The sequence below is a fragment of the Pyxicephalus adspersus genome, chromosome 7 (assembly GCF_032062135.1).
Source record: "Pyxicephalus adspersus chromosome 7, UCB_Pads_2.0, whole genome shotgun sequence".
NCBI classification, from domain to species: Eukaryota; Metazoa; Chordata; class Amphibia; order Anura; family Pyxicephalidae; genus Pyxicephalus; species Pyxicephalus adspersus.
This window is the reverse complement of record NC_092864.1, coordinates 73,330,428-73,346,855: the sequence shown is the minus strand read 5'-3', so window position 1 is coordinate 73,346,855 and position 16,428 is coordinate 73,330,428. Positions and strand designations below refer to the sequence as shown.

Sequence of the window (16,428 nt, the reverse complement as noted above, 5' to 3'; positions counted from 1 at the left end):
TCTCTCCAATTCCTCAATGTCCTTTTTGTGAACTAGTGCCCAAAACTGGTGTATTATTGTTTTATGGCTCATTAAAATGTGTCTGAAATCATATTCTGTTTTTCAGATCTTCAGGTTAGGTTATAAAAGGGCCAGCTTACAATGCTAAAGCCACTAAAGCACATTCTTTTGATAACATTATTGCTTAGACATAGAAGTATATTCTTTCAAATACCATACTTCTAAAGCCACAGAAGTACATTTTATCAAATGCATTTTTATTTTCAATATTTCTTTATTAAGTACCAAGGAATACAAATACAAAAATAAAAAGGAATCATGATATATATTTCCTCTTTTGTTTTGTTTTTCATTATTGAAAAGGAGGAAAAACCAGACCAGTCAAGTTCTTTTTCTCATTCAGTGGTATATTATTTTACCATTATTAACAATACATGTTTATATTTGATACAAAATATATTCAACAAATGCTTTTTTATAATACCTAACAATAAATTTGTTTTCATGTATCTAAACAGCTACCTACCCCCTATACAACTAGACTCCCTCCCAATACGTTTGGCTAGGTCATGCCCACATTTGAAAACCCATGGCTTAAGTAGATGATGTGTTTGGATTACAGGAAAACTAGTGGTACTTACATTTCATTGAAAGAAAGGACTTGGGGCCATAGAAGCACTGCCATTCATCCCCTTTCTTAAACTGTTGTCTGCATTTATCTGGAAGTACGCCATTCCAAAGCCTGCACGATACAACAAGACACAGTGCTGGATAAAAATTACATTATGATTTTGGTGTTTAAATCATTTTTAACCAAATTGCACCAAGGGTTTCTTTTTTGCCTTCCTCTGGACCAACTATGTCTTATAGGGTTTTTTATATCTGGGATATGTTTATTTCCCTAGTGGTTAAACTTGATGGACTTATGTCTCTTTTCAACCTGACTTACTATGTAACTATGTAACATTTGTGTCCGTGTTATGGAAAACCTGGGGGCAATTACTGTATGTGTACAGTGTTACTGGATTAGAGGTAGCACATTACTTGAAACCATGAGCGGAATATCTACGGGCTCAATGGATTTCCTGTTTTAACTAAAAACATGTTTGAATAAATCTGGAAATGTATCTAAAGGTCATACGAAGGTATGTGATTTTTATTTTATTTTTTGTAGTTGTTTTAACAGTTAATGGGACAATTATTAGACTGTTTCCCCCCCGTATAATTATCTCAAACCATTACTAATGCAAAATGATTTAACAAAAAGCCAAAACAAACTAAGTTAACAATCTTTGTAAAACACAGTAAAGCTATTTTAATACAGACAATATCTGTGTATCTTATATCTTCTCCAATTAACAAAATGGTGCTCATTCCTCGATTTGGAATTGTTGATTCCTTTATGATCCTGTGCAACTGTGCATCCAGAACCGTTGGATTACAGCACAGAATTAGCCTAACATTCAACAGTTATTTACTTCAAATTATATAAATCTGTTTCCGGCTTCTTGTCCATCATCAAAAAAGTGTATGAAAACCATGGTGTCAGTGAAGAAGGGCTTGAGGGTCAATCCGAAACCGGACAGGTTATGGTGAGGTGAACTCAAGTGAACCTTCATGACAACAAGAGCAACGACATGCCCCATTTCCATCACAAATCCAAAATACAGGGGGTTTGCTTCTTATTTTAAGAAAGTGGGCCGAGCAATTCACATTTAATCTGGGGTAAAAAAAAATGTGAATTTTCACTGCTCATTATATAAAAATATCTCACAAATGTTCCGAAAATTATATCGCTGACCTATTATACCCTGACTATGCACTTCAATTCTTTTGTTTTAATTGTGATTTGTATATCTTGATGCACTTGTTACCTTGAGTGAGATACAAAGTGGACAGAAAGAGAACACAGTTCCATCGGGACTTTTAAGGCAGCAAACAATTAATATATAATAAAAATCTATTTATTAGATCACAATTTAAAATGTGATAGTAACAAATATAAAATCAAACTTACAAATGTCCCCATTCATTGTACAAATCTCACTCAAACAAAGTAAGGACAGATAACAATTGTAGATATCAAACAAGTACATATATTTTATGTTCTTTTATATATATATTATATAAGTACATAGTTTATAAATAGTTGTTTGAGATCCATGTGGTAGCGGGTGAAGAAGAACACTAGGGATTGACAAATCTTTTAGTTATTGTACTATTGGGTGAGATACAACACATTACTGGACAACATTAATGGATTATTACGGATGGCAGCTTTTATTGTTGAAAGGCTTTGCTCCCTGTAGTTGAAATCACACTTCCCACTGACTAGTGCTTGTCTGAAAGCCAGAATCAGGCGCTGTTGGACATTGTTTTTAGGGATTCTTAGTACTATAATAGGTTGCATGTCTTATCTTTCATAACCCTTATGGTGCAGCTTTGTATATTGGTATCTAGTAGTTTATTTTTGTATTGTAAAATATTATCCCACTGAGTTTTCAGTACAGCATTTATAACTTTAATTTATGTTTCTGTTGTGGTAACATTTCCTGGATTCAGTCAGTACAATAAAGTTACAATACGTGGAGCAATATCAAGTGACCTTATTTTGTATAATGGTTCCATTTGTTAAAGCTGTCCCTGTGGGGATATATAGACATATAATACTTAAATGTGCCAGGAGATTTGCTGCAAACTGAGGTGTGCAGGTTTTCAACCTTGATCGACTCTAGTGTTAAAGAATTTTAAACTGATGAGTAAAATTTATTAAAGGCAATATCACTGTACATTGCTGGAATTATTTGGACCTTTGCATCTTTTTGGCTGTTTGCTGACACAGCTTAATTTATAATTATGTATGGGCAGAATATTCACTCTCTGGGTTTCTGTACTTAAGCCAGGAAAGTCAATCTCTCAAAAGCATATCCTAAAAAATGAACTATTATTGCTAAATATTATGGTAGTATGTATTATGGGCCTGATTTATTTAAGCTTTTCTGATTTCCTGATTTATTTTTCTCCAAGACTGGAGAAAATAAACTTTAATGGGTGAACCTGGGTTATAAAGCAAACCTGAAATAGACTTCTTAAAAGGTTTGCTGGATTACTCAGGCTCACCCATGAATGTCTATCTTCTTCAGTCTTGGAGAATTTAAAACAAATCAGGTTCTATGTAAGAGTTTCTGCTAGTCCCTGTCTAACACACTAACTTTTTAGAAAAATGTAAGTGTTGCTATTTTGCTAATCCAAACTTTCCAGATATGCCTGGCCTTACTCTCTCATTCTGTGATCTCGCATATATTGTGTTGAGAAGAGACTATTACATTGAACTTTATGTATATAGCATTACTTACAAGGTAAGTGGGTTGCTAAAAAATGAAATACGAAAAGTAAACCATTATGAAGGTATAAATTGTATCAACTATATGATAAAGATTAAAATATGATGTATCTCTTACACCCTAGGTCTCAAAAACATTGCTATTCCTGATGAAGCGGATATGGACGCAAAACGTGTCCAAATTCTTTAGCAATATGAGACATGAGACATGTGTGAAATGACATACATGTGAAATGTATATGGTGTAAATTTACCATTTATGTACCTAATTTGAATATTCTGTTGTTTGGAAATTTTATTAATATATTGTTTTTAAAGACAAGAAAAAAATTATCTGATTTTATTCATATGCCTTAAAGTCCCACAATTTGCACAAAAAAGTTTGGTACTACAATATTTAGGATGTGGCATGAAAAATAGCATGCTATTGAATTCATTTCTTCTAAAGCTGACCAGTTAAGTATTGTGCGTTGCTATATTGCTATTTTGGATTGACATATATATATGTCAAAAATATAAGGTACATGGATGGTAAACTACAGCCAGCTATTAAATTGGGAATGCACACTTAGTGTTTAATTGCATTACTCCTAAGTATAGGACGATATATATATATATAAACAACATGCAATGTTCAAGGTTTGAACACAAAATTTATAATGCCAACTCCAGAGGATCAGTAATAGTGAATAAACTTGAAGACAAAGAGAGTTTTTTTTTTTTTTGTTGGCATAAATCAATAGTGTTTACTTCCTTAGTAAATAAGTACATCAAAATACAATAAAAGGTCTATAGATAAATTGCAAAGGGCAGGCCAAAAACTGGCTCTATACTGTATACAATTAACTGCTATCAGTAGTTAAAGGGACTCATGAAAACTGCCCCTAGAGTAGTTACATACATGACTAAGAATAAGCCAATAGCTGGCTCTAGACATTGAATGACTGACTACTATTTGTAGTTCTAGAGGCTAGTGGGTATGCCACTAAGGTCCAGCGAAACTGTGGTTGAATGTTAACATGCGTGTCGCAAATGCAGTACCCGACACGTTTCGCCCAAAAAGGCTTCATCAGGGGTACTGGCATGCTTGCAAAAAAAGGTACTGGAAACAATCTGAGGTATGAGTTTTTGCTGGTCCCTAAATTCTGTCTAACACACTTTTTAGAAAAATGTAAGTGTTGCTTTATTGCTAATTTAGATTGGCATATAAATATCCCCCTGCTATTGTGTGTAAATTCCTCCACCAACTAGATTTTAAGCTCTTCGGGGCAGGGTCCTCTCCTCCTGTATCACTGTTTGTATATGTCTGTCATTTGCAACCCCTATTTAATGTACAGCGCTGCGTAATATGTTGGCGCTATATAAATCCTGTTTATTAATAATAATAATAATCTACTAGATTTTAAGCTCTTCGGGGCAGGGTCCTCTCCTCCTGTATCACTGTTTGTATATGTCTGTCATTTGCAACCCCTATTTAATGTACAGCGCTGCGTAATATGTTGGCGCTATATAAATCCTGTTTAATAATAATAATAATAATAATAATAATAATAAAATAAAAATATAAGGTATACGGATGGTAAACTGTTTAATTGCAATTACAATTAAAGTTGCACATTTAAATATTAGGGGAACACAAGCTAAAACTATTTGGTCAGGCAGTGTATACTGTCAAAGATTTCATATATGGAATCACAAGTTCACTAATTGGAATAGTGTTGTCTTTTGAAGAGAAACTGTGTGAATTTTACTTCAAGCAGGCTTTTCCACACTTACTTCAAACCTTTCTTGATAGCATCAGTTAATGCACATGAAGAGCCATCCTTACAATCAGATTTTGCATTTTTCTTGTCCAAAAACCACCCAGAATCAACAAGGCCTCGCACTTGCACAGTGTCTGCTGTAAGCTCGTCCACCAGTGCTGACACTCTGTCAATGTTAATGAGGACTCCGGTACCTCCAGCGCTGGGACAAAAGAAAATAAAAATTAGAATTTTGTGAGGTTTGATTTTGAAGCTATACAGAATTCTACATCTTACATTCCTGAAATTTAGTTTGCACTGCAATTTAAAATGCTCTTCCTTTAACTCCTCTAAATAAACTTCTGATAGTGACAACCTTTGCTTCTCTGTAGACCTATACTTACCTAAAAAAACAAATGGTGTTTCTTAAAAAATAGTTTAGGACTTTTTGCAAGAAATTTTCTTCTTGGGTCTCAATATAGTAACACATTTTTTATTTGGGCCCTTAAAAAAAATGTCCAATGGTTCTCGCCCGATAATCGACTCAGGGTGGAAATCGGACGAGAATCTGGCGTGTGTACAGTGCCCGTCATCCATCGTCCGTACGACCGTCCTTACGGATCAATGGACGATGGATGACAAACGATCCTAATGCAAGGATAGGGGGAAAGTGCGCAGCAGTGTGACGCTCCATCGCTCTTCCCCTTCCCTCTCCATAGAGCAGAACCGTGCTATGTACAACACTCGTTCATGCATCGTGCAGTCCTTAGTTGCTGGAAAGCATTGTGAAAGATCCTTTCCAAGGACTATAATTCCACGTGTGTATGCGGTTTTATTTTCCCCCACAGTCGTCAGATTTAAATCCAAAAGAGCACCTTTGAGATGTGATGGAACAGGAGATTTGGATCATGTGCAGCTGATAGAATCATGCAGTTACTGCAGATATTATCATGTCAATGTGGGCCAAAATCCCTAGCAAATCTTTCCAGCAACATAACTAATCTATGCCACAAAGAATTGCAGCCATTCTGAAAGCAAACTGGGTCCAACCCCATACTAACAAGGTGCAGGTAATAAAGTGAATTTTTTTTGTTTTATAAAATGTATCATCCTAGACTTTTGGTGATCTGAGTGTACTGCAGGAAAATAAATAATTCTTAGTAGGAACATCTATACAGAAAAGTGTGAAACACTTTTGAAGAAAAATTTAGTGTAATTCTTGGATAAAGCAACTAATTCAACAGGACTGTAATATTTTGTTGTAATATATAAGCAGCTTAGCATGGTCCAAAAATAGCCTAACACAACAACTAACACTAATCCACAATCTATGTCATGTTATTCTGCACTATTCCTTCCCCCATCTGCTTACCTGGTGCTTTATCTCAGCAGTAACATGTGCGAGCTTCTTCCTCCCCTACAAAGAAATTCCTTTCAGTGTTGGCCCCATAAACATAAATGGGGCTTTATACTGACACTAGATATATATAGCCCCATTGAGGTACCTGACCAACAATGATAAGACTGTTCTTGTAAATGCACTAAGCAATGGAGCTTAGAGGAAAAATAAGTATGCATCCGGGGAAGGAGGGGCTTTTCCAGTACAGTTTATGAGTGCTGGTACATTTAGAACACTTTTACCTATGGTGGGTAATTAATTGCACTGGTGGTGTTGGGCTACACACACACTGCAATGGTGCATCGGTTCTCGTCTGATAATTGGCTCAGGGCTATTATCGGACGAGAATCTAGTGTGTGTACAGTGCTCGTCGTCTGAACGACCATCCTGGAAGATCCACGGACAATGGACAACGAACGATCGTAATGAAAGTGAAGGGGAGAGAGCACAGAGAAGCGCCTCTCGGCCGTTCTCCCCTCTCTATAGAGCAGAAAGGTGATGTATGTACAGCACTCGTTCATGCATCGTGCACTCATTTGTCGTTGGAAAGGATCATTCATGATCCTTTCCACGGCAAATGACTGCACGATGCATGAACGACAAATGACTGCACAAATATTGCACGTGTGTACTTAGCCTTAGTGGTGTTGGGGTATTACAGAAGTGAGTTTGGGGAGTCATTGCCTGCTAAAACCTTTGTGACATCAGCACTAATTATAGAATTATATAGAATTTTGCAGTATGTTCAGCTCATAAAATATTGAACAAGGAGGTAATAAGTAACTACAGCTACAAATCAGCACGTTCAACTGATAAAACACGCATTGAAAAAAGAATAAATACATAATAAGCCTTAGATAATTATTTGTTAAGTACATTATTGTTTTGTCTGCATTTTTGACAAATGTATAAAGAATTTTTTTTCTGATTACAGATAATTCATATTGTATAAGGGTTAGGAGGGATTGTCTCTCCAAGTCCCAACCTTAAGGCACATTCAAGCCTCCCCCACACTGCTGTAGTTATGGATCAAGGTGATAAGTACATTGATGTCATCTTCCAGGCTGATCGGATAAAGCAGTTCTTTGTTTCTTTGTGTATAATCCCTAACAATTTGTGTAGGCGGGGAATACAGAACACAAACCCCAATGAAGGCATGTCTGATGTGCAGATGAGTAGGTGTAAGTGGCTATAATATAAATGTGATAAATGCTAATACGGTTTGACCATAGCTGAATATATTCAATACCAAGTGCAAAGGAGAAGATGTTACTATTGAATTGCAGATGTGATAAAAAGTACTGCTCATGGAAGACATTGTTAGACAGACATGCAGTAAATGGGATCTAAAATTAGGAGACTCCATACCAGGATATCTCGTTCTTGGACATTCATTCATCTTTCACATTATCATACATAAACAGGTGAAGTCATTAATATATAACATTCACAATCTATGTTTTGGCCTGCTAAGTTTCAACTATTTTATGGGTATAATTCTAGCTTCCAGATACATTATTATACACAACCCAAGTGTTTGGAGATGGTGGGATTTGTGGGTGGGATTAGGGGTTGAGGTTGGGAAAGCTGGCGGTTAAAAAGGTCCTTGGGGGCAGTCCTAGAGAAAGTACATTCTTGGTGTTGCGGAGTACTGACTTAGGTGTGGTGTCTTTAGCCGTGTAGAAGAAAGGAGGCAGAGGTTGGTCATGGCTGCCAGGGCTATGGCAGCCTTTCCAAGCCAATGAAGTGCAGCTGGGAGGAAGGAAGTGTTGGTGGCGCCCCCAACAGTGATGTGTAGTGACGAGAATGGAGGACCTATAGCATATGTTGTTGGGCATTATGGGTTAGGGATGTTAATGCTATTAAGGATATGATGGATGTTAATGGATTTTGATGGATGTTAAAAAAATGGTAATATTGTTAAATATTCATGTTATGAATTGTTTATTGTTATTTATTGTAAAGAAAAATAAACGGCTGCAACAGCCATTAAAACTGCAAGTCGGTAGTTATGGGTGGGTGGTAAGAAGGGTGGGGGGCGGTGTGACAGTTGTTGTGGGTAAGCGAGGAGGCACCTCTGGTATCCTCAAGTCATGACTTTTAATTCAATAAAAACAGTATGACACTGGAGAGTTGTGTAAATATGCTATAGCATACTGGTGGATGTGTTCAGGAAGTGACTGTTGTACAGGTTAGGCTAGGAATAAAGAAAATTGTTTAGTGGATTTAAGTGGATTGCTGTAACTCCATTAGCAGGTACACTTTTCTCTAAAATCAAGACCTATTTGAAGCAACATATAATAAAACATATATAATATTAAAGCGCTACTTAAAAGAATTGTATCAAAGACCTGGAAAATTAAAGTACTAATAGATGCGGTCTAGTTGCCTGAATACATAGGACAAAATACACAACGAGTAGAGTCTCACCTCCTATAAAAAGTCTGAATTGAAGGCACTTATGGTAAATATTTGTCTGCAATTGTCACACTCACTTCTTCCTCACTAAAGCGCAGGCATCTCTCTTATGCACATGTTGGCAGTTCTGACGCTGTGGGTGCCTCTGTTTCCAAGCTTTATCAATTCCGTCCAATCTGCTGGCCAATCAGAAAATAGCCTCTTGACCAGCCCTGGCTATTTAGCTAGCTCACACATTGCACTCTGTGTTCGTGCAACGTTTCTCCATTGTGCGGAGCCCCTAGTTCTGTGAGCTAGTTCCTGTTCACCTGGTGCTTAATTCAGTGTTTCCTGTGTCCAGCTTCTGTGTTAAGCCATTGTTGTCCAGTCTCTTGGTTCCCAGCCAACTTCCCTGTGGTGTTCCAGTGTTCCTGTCTGTGGATATCCTCATCCACACCTGTGCCTCTTGTTGCTTCCAATGTCTCCTGTGTTCCCTGTGCCCGCAGTGGCCCCTGTGTCACTGGTGTCTATCTCCTAGATCCCAGGCTATTGACCCCTGGCGTGTGACCTGACCTCTCTTGTTTGCTGCCTGCCTCAACCCCGGCCCTCCTCGACTATCCTTCTGCTGAGCGATTTGGTACTGTGTTTGCCCACCTTGGTGTGCCCAAGGACTGCAACCTGGCCGTAACCAGCGGCACAACATCCTCACCATAAGAGGCTCTGGGGAAAACCTGGTTACTGCTTAGACGCTGCCCCTTGGCCCTTCTCAGGGTTCACACCACCTCCGTGCAAGCCGTAGCGCCCCCTAGTGGCCCTGTCTCTCCATGTGTGACAGCAATAGTGCCTTGCAGTAATGACAGGTCCACGATTCTGTTAACACTGCATTCCTTCGCTGCTGGCTCAGGGTCTATTATCTTCTTTGGTGATTGGATTGCCGCTAATGATGGCAAGTAACATAGTCTCTGGCCTTTGGGTCAGTTCCCAGTGGTGCTGTACACTGCATGGCACATGAGCCATGCGGTATAAACAAAGGACAAAAAGCCACCAGGAGCAGGGGTTTGCATGTCTCTTAATGTCAAGGCTACTGTTCAAATGAGCATAAAACACAAACACTACAAAGACCAGGAAAGCCTGAAAATTATTGTGTCTGATAATATCCATATATATATAAAATTGTATGTATGTGTGTATGTTCCACCATCACTCGAAAACGCATGGAGACATTTCAACCAAACTTGCTATACATATGACTGAGACTCATGTGAGTGCACCTGTCATTTCATGTGAGTGCACCTGCCTGTCATTGTACAGTGCTGTGCTATATGTCAGAGCTATATCTGAATGTATGTGTGTGTGTTATCACTAGGAAACGCATCGTCGCGCATGCGCAGAAGGGGCATCTTTCCTTCCAAGAGGAAAGAGATGCCGCATGCATGCAGTGAGATTGGCTCTCTTTTTTTGTACAGCGCTGTGCTATATGTCAGAGCTATATCTGAATGTATGTGTGTGTGTTATCACTAGGAAACGCATCGTCGCGCATGCGCAGAAGGGGCATCTTTCCTTCCAAGAGGAAAGAGATGCCGCATGCATGCAGTGAGATTGGCTCTCTTTTTTTTCCCTATTCACAGCGGCTACATCACCCGATCTGACATCTGCGCAGTGCAAGATGGGGTGACGGAGCAAGAAGAGAAGGCAGAAGATGGCAGCATCCGGTCGTTCCTCTGCACTGGGACGAAGAGGAATCCCAGGACGACACAGGACGGAGGGAGCTGCAGGATTAAAGGTAAGTATAATTTTTTGTTTTTAGTTCCGCTTTAAATCAGGGCTGTGCATTTCCAAGCAGAAATGTTGGTGACATCTATATAAAGTGCAAGCCTGACACCTACTGCTAACATTTCTATATTGCCTATACTGCAGTGCTATAAAAGTTATTTTTAAACATGCAAAGAGTGCCCAGAAAATCAATATGTTTGCCGTGTGGTGTGGCTTTGTGTCCTTCTTGGTTGGCATGTTGCAGCTGAAAAGATTTGAAAGAGGAAAAAGCTCAGCTGTCATAATACAACTAGAACTGTTCCTGTCCAAGATGCAATGAAGTCAAACAAATATATTGTAGGTTTTACCCTCAAGCAGGTTAGATTTAACAAATCTTCCAATAATATCTAAAAATATAACAGGATGCACCTCTATTTATCAAGGGGTCGCTGTGGTGCATCAGTCTATATTGCTAATTTTGTTAGTATTGTCATGTTTTGGGAAGCCACTTTACTCATTTGCAGGGAAAACATTCTAAATCTCTTCCATCTTGAGCTCCAGGCTTCTTTCAGACTTGGGGCCTGATTTATGAAAGCTCTCCAAGCCTGGAGAAGATACACTTTCATCAGTGAAGCTGGGTGATCCAGCAAACCTGGAACGGATTTCCTAAAAGTCATTTGCTATTTGATAGCAAGAGTTTCAATCCTGGACCAGATCCATTCCAGGTTTGCTGGATCTCCCATATGAAAGTGTATTCTCTCCAGCCTTGGATAACCCTCATAAATCAAGCCCATGGAGTCTAAAACTGCGCAATTTGTCATTCTTATAAGCACAGTAAACTGCTGCTATGCATGCAAAGATGGTTAACTGAACTCCGGGTCAACACATTTGCACACATAACTGTTTTTTGCAACTGCGTGGTTAGAAGCCACTTGTCGGGTCCAGGAACTGCACCGTAGCTGCAACACAGACATGTGCACAAAATGCTTCTCAACTTAATCTGTAGTGGTTGGAAGTACCGTTTGGGCGCTGTGGTTTGCCGCTTGTCTGAAATTAGCCATACACTGCGAAAATGTGTGTACTGTATAACACAGCTAAATTTACACATAAAACTTGGCTTTCTTAAGCTGCATACACACTTGCAATTTTTGTCGTTGGAAAGGATCTTTCACGATCCTTTCCAACGACAAGGGACTGCACGATGCATGAACGGTGCTGTACATACACAGCACCGTTCATGCTCTATGGAGAGGGGAGGGGGAGAGCGACGGAGCGGCACCCTGCTGCGTGCTCTCCCCCTTCCCTTTCATTAGGATCGGTTGTCGTCAATCGTCCGTGGATCCGGCAGGTCGGTCGTTCGGACGATGGATGACACCGACTGTACACACGGCAGATTTTCGCCCGATATTTGGCCGATGCCGTTTATCGGGCGATAAAAATCTTCCGTGTGTACGTAGCTTTACTCTCTATGCCTATTTGACAGGGTTTATTTAAAAAAAAAGAAATATAATCAATATCTAAAACTCTCTTTATATATACATTTTGTAGTTGAACAACACATACCTGGAACCTGCCAGAATTACAGTTTTGGCCTGTTTAAGGCCTTTAGGTACCAAATCACGGATTACTTCCTGAATTATTAATGATCCCATAAATGAATAATCTAGAAAAAAAGTAAGATATTGATGAAATGAAAACTATATTGTGTAAAAGTTTGGAATTATTATTATTACATTCATTAAAAATTAAAGTTATGCCTTTTAGAATTTTACACGTATGTGGATTTTTTAATGTGGATTAGTGTTTTAACCTTATTGTTTTTCAAAGAGATTTTCCAAACGACATATGAAAAAATCCACAACAATTTATTGTGTACATTCTGCAGGTATTATGAAGGTTTTGCAATCCTTACATTTTACAGTGGTAAATGATCTCTTCCAAAGTGTACATTTCTCTACAAAATTTAGTCATTCAAGGTCACCTGTTTTCATATCTAGCTGGATATGCCGGAGTAATACAAAATAAAAATAATGTATATTATAAAGGTAATTGCTTAGTGTTCATTTGTATATGATTGCATTAATTGGTATTTGTAATACCCTCAACTTTTCACAAGGCTTATCGCTGAAAATAATTATTATTGCAAATAATGTTTTTGCTACCAGCTACTTTATGTCCAAAGTTTATAGCCAATTCATAGCCATCAAAGTGCCATCTTTTGGATGTATCCACTGTAAGCTATTTCATATAGCACCAGATAGAATTATCTGACTCCCTGGGTATAGCTCTTTATACAACTTTTATAAAGCATCCTGTGTGCTCATCGCTCTCTCTCTGTTGAAAATAGAAACTATTATCAGTTATCCTCTAAGAGTCTCAAAAAAATCACCTGAGGGAGCCTATAGGCGAAACGCAAGGTAAGAGACAACCGAATACTGAGCAATCACTATTTGATACTTTATGTACTTTGTTTATTAGATTTCTTTCTACTTTCTACTAAGTAAAACTGACCTAAGTTTATGCCTTAAAAGCCCAACTTTGCATGTTCTTTCACTTTCTATTACTGCAAATAATACATGCATTACAGCCTTATTAGGATATAAAGCCGTTAGTTAAAAAAAATGTGGTTACCATTGGTAACTTTGGATACATTTCCACTCCAGACATCACTTGAGCAGTATGGCACAAGCCTGGAAAAAGAAAAGAAAGTACCTTTTAATATATATAATGAGTGCCCTCAAAATGTATTCTCCCTATTTGCTTTGGTTACCATTGTCTCCAGTACAAGAATTGATAGGAAATCAGTTGTTATAACAGGTTGTGAGGGTGAATATTCCAGTGGGGATATCTTAACCAGTAACAAGTCTATATGAGGAATTGTTTTCACTAGCTGTAAAGAGATTTCTTCTTGCTCCATGTTTTGTCTCTGCAACTAGAAGTAATGGGAAATTTTCCAAAAAGGCAAAAAAAAATACCTTTTACTTTATCCATTACAAAAAACTTGCCTTTATATAGACTTAGAATATGAAACTTGTCCTGCTTGATCTGGTGCAACGTGGTAATTCCAGGGATGAGGGAGAATGCCTCTGTCATTCTTTCGAAAATTTCCTTGAACTTCCAATGGGTCCGCAAAATTTTGGTGAACCGATTTCACAAAACCATCAGATCGAGGAAATCATTACGATAACTAGAGGTTAATTATCCTCTAGAGCCCCAGGATTGCTGTGGATTCTCAGGGCTGCATTCATTCTTGCAGCCCTGGGAATCCTCCTGTTTGCGATCTCTAGTGCCCGGGGATCCCAGTGGAACTGCAGATGAACTCTCAATGGAGAAACTCCATTGAGAGTTCATCTGCAGTTCCACTGCGATCCCTGGGAATCCTCCTGTTTGGGATCCCCGGCGCCCTAGAGGTTAATGTCCCGGGATCGCAGTGGATTCTCAGGGCTTCAATCATTCTTCAATCCCTGGGAATCCTGTTTGTGATCCCCGGCACTAGAGGTTAAATAGGGACAAGTCTCCCCATTCAAAATCTCTAGTGCTCTCTGATTGGCTGAGGAAAGCAATCCTCAGCCAGAGAGCACTAGAGGTTTTGAGTGGGGAGACTTGTCCCCATTTAACCTCTAGTGCGGGGGATCACACATTGAGCTGATGGCTGCATTCATTGATCAGCACAGCCCGCAATCTTTTTATTTTTTGGGGGAATTTTTTTTTAATTCGATCTCGTTTGGTGAATTTACACTGTCTGTTCTCGCCTACAACTGCGCCACGAGATCGAGTTTTAAAAACTCGCTCGCTCATCCCTAGTTATTTCTTAGATATGTTGAGTGGACAACCTGGCTATTGGGATGTATTTTGGATTACACTGGTACTTTATTTAATGATGTTATGTTCTGCATGAAATTCCTCTTTAGCTGTAAAGTTATCTCTTCCAGTTGTCTGACTATCAATAAAATCTTTTGGGCTGGTTAATGTGTTATAGATATTCCAGGACAGTTAATCATGCATTTTTGATTTTAGTGGACATTCTCAGCATTACTAAACAATTCTGAATACTTATCATAATCATAATAGACATACACGGCATTTAGATTCCACCAGTGAGGATTCTCATCCTGTCTGGGCGAAAGAATTCCTGTGCCTGTCAAAAACAATGATTTAGATGTATATCACTTAAATTGCATTTCTGTGGTCAGAGCCACAATAAAGTGTATCAAAGTATTTATATATTATATTAGAGGGTCTCAGAACTCTTTGCAAAGCTCATGTGCAAATACAACTTTTTAGAGTTGCCAGTTTGTCATAGAAACAATCATTTTTAGGAGGATCAAAATATAAACTTTTTTTAACGAATAGTATTATCCAAGACAAAAAATATTTTTGTTTCTGTTTTCTAATATGTACATTTACTTTTTTTATTTTTAATATTTACATATAAAAGACATTTTCTTTATTTCTTAATTACATAGTTCCTAACATGTAATTAGTTACATTGGGTGATTAGGTTATAATGATACTTTATTGTTTTATTTCCTCCAAAATAGTATCATCTTAGGTGTTCTATAAAGGAAAATATTGGCATATAACACAGTTCTGTGTATAAGTGTTAATGAGACAAAGCCACCTGCAACTGGTGTGCTATCCTTTTAGATATCCCAAAGCATCCTTTTTCATGTTGCAGTTATAGACTTACCTGTCCTAAGGTGGGATTGACCCCTTGGCATTGTTATAGCGTGATCTCCTTCTCATATACATCCGCCTATTTGTCCTTTTCTGGCCCGAATACCTTATCCTAGTCATACTCCCTTCCTTCTTTTTTCCCTTCCCAACATCCTTCCATACCCCTTCCCGCTTCTCTCTTTTCCAACCCAACAGGGCTACATGTTTGTGTGTCTAATCCCCTTGTCTCTCCCCTAGTCCATGAACATATACGGTCTTGAATTTTTCAAATGTGTACCTACCTTTGAATTGCTGTACAAATTTTGTTATTTTACATTAATTGATCTTAGTTGGTTTAAAATTTTGATATTGTACTGTATGATTCACGTGACTTTTGTATACATTTTCTTTTTGTTTGTACATATACTATATATATTGTTATATTTATATTATGTGTTTTATGTGAAAATTAATAAACCTGAAAAATAAGGTGAACAGAGATTTTATTTGCCCCAAAAAAGCCAGATGTATTATGCAGCGCTGTACAATGTCCATAGTCATGTCACTAGCTGTCCGTCAAAGGAGCTCACAATCTAATGTCCTACAATAGTCATGTGATTACCACAGTCTAAGATCAATTTGGTTAGAAGCCAATTAACCTAACCAAAAGCTTTTAGAATGTGGGACAAGGAAAACTCCACGTAGATATCGCCCTGGCTGAGATTCAAACCTGGGACCTAGCACTGCAAAGGCCAAGGTGCTAACCACTGAGCCACCATGCCACCATGCCATCCTGTTAATTACAATTACAATCAAGTCAACTGATACATATGAAAGCTGCAGAATTTGGCCCCGATGTCATGGCATCAAAAACCTTGGTCTTGGTAAAATAAAATATATCTAAATGGATTTAATTTTGCTGCTAAATGCATTTAGCATTAAATGCACATACACTATCTTTGGCTAAAAACTGAAATGGAGTGGCTCAAATATTGCGTACATAATACTATGCTACATAATATTATGCCTGACAAATTTGGTAGTCTATACTAAACTATTCCACTTGGTGCATTCTCTTTGAATTGGTGTTTGAGAACAATGAAAGCAATGACCTGATTTAATAAAGATGCACTTTCATC

The 16,428-nt window shown here is 38.1% G+C and overlaps 1 protein-coding gene across 1 annotated transcript in view; it reads right to left on the bottom strand.

Moving 5' to 3' along the window:
* The window catches only part of LOC140335944 (palmitoleoyl-protein carboxylesterase notum2-like), a 26,234-nt gene that overhangs the window by 4,269 nt on the left and 5,537 nt on the right, over positions 1-16,428 (bottom strand). The window contains exons 5-9 of the mRNA XM_072418960.1: positions 14,711-14,771; positions 13,265-13,323; positions 12,197-12,296; positions 5,120-5,308; positions 642-742 (exon numbers count right to left, since the gene is read on the bottom strand). Coding sequence (XP_072275061.1) covers positions 642-742; positions 5,120-5,308; positions 12,197-12,296; positions 13,265-13,323; positions 14,711-14,771 — 510 coding nt within the window. The remainder of the gene's footprint in view (positions 1-641; positions 743-5,119; positions 5,309-12,196; positions 12,297-13,264; positions 13,324-14,710; positions 14,772-16,428) is intronic.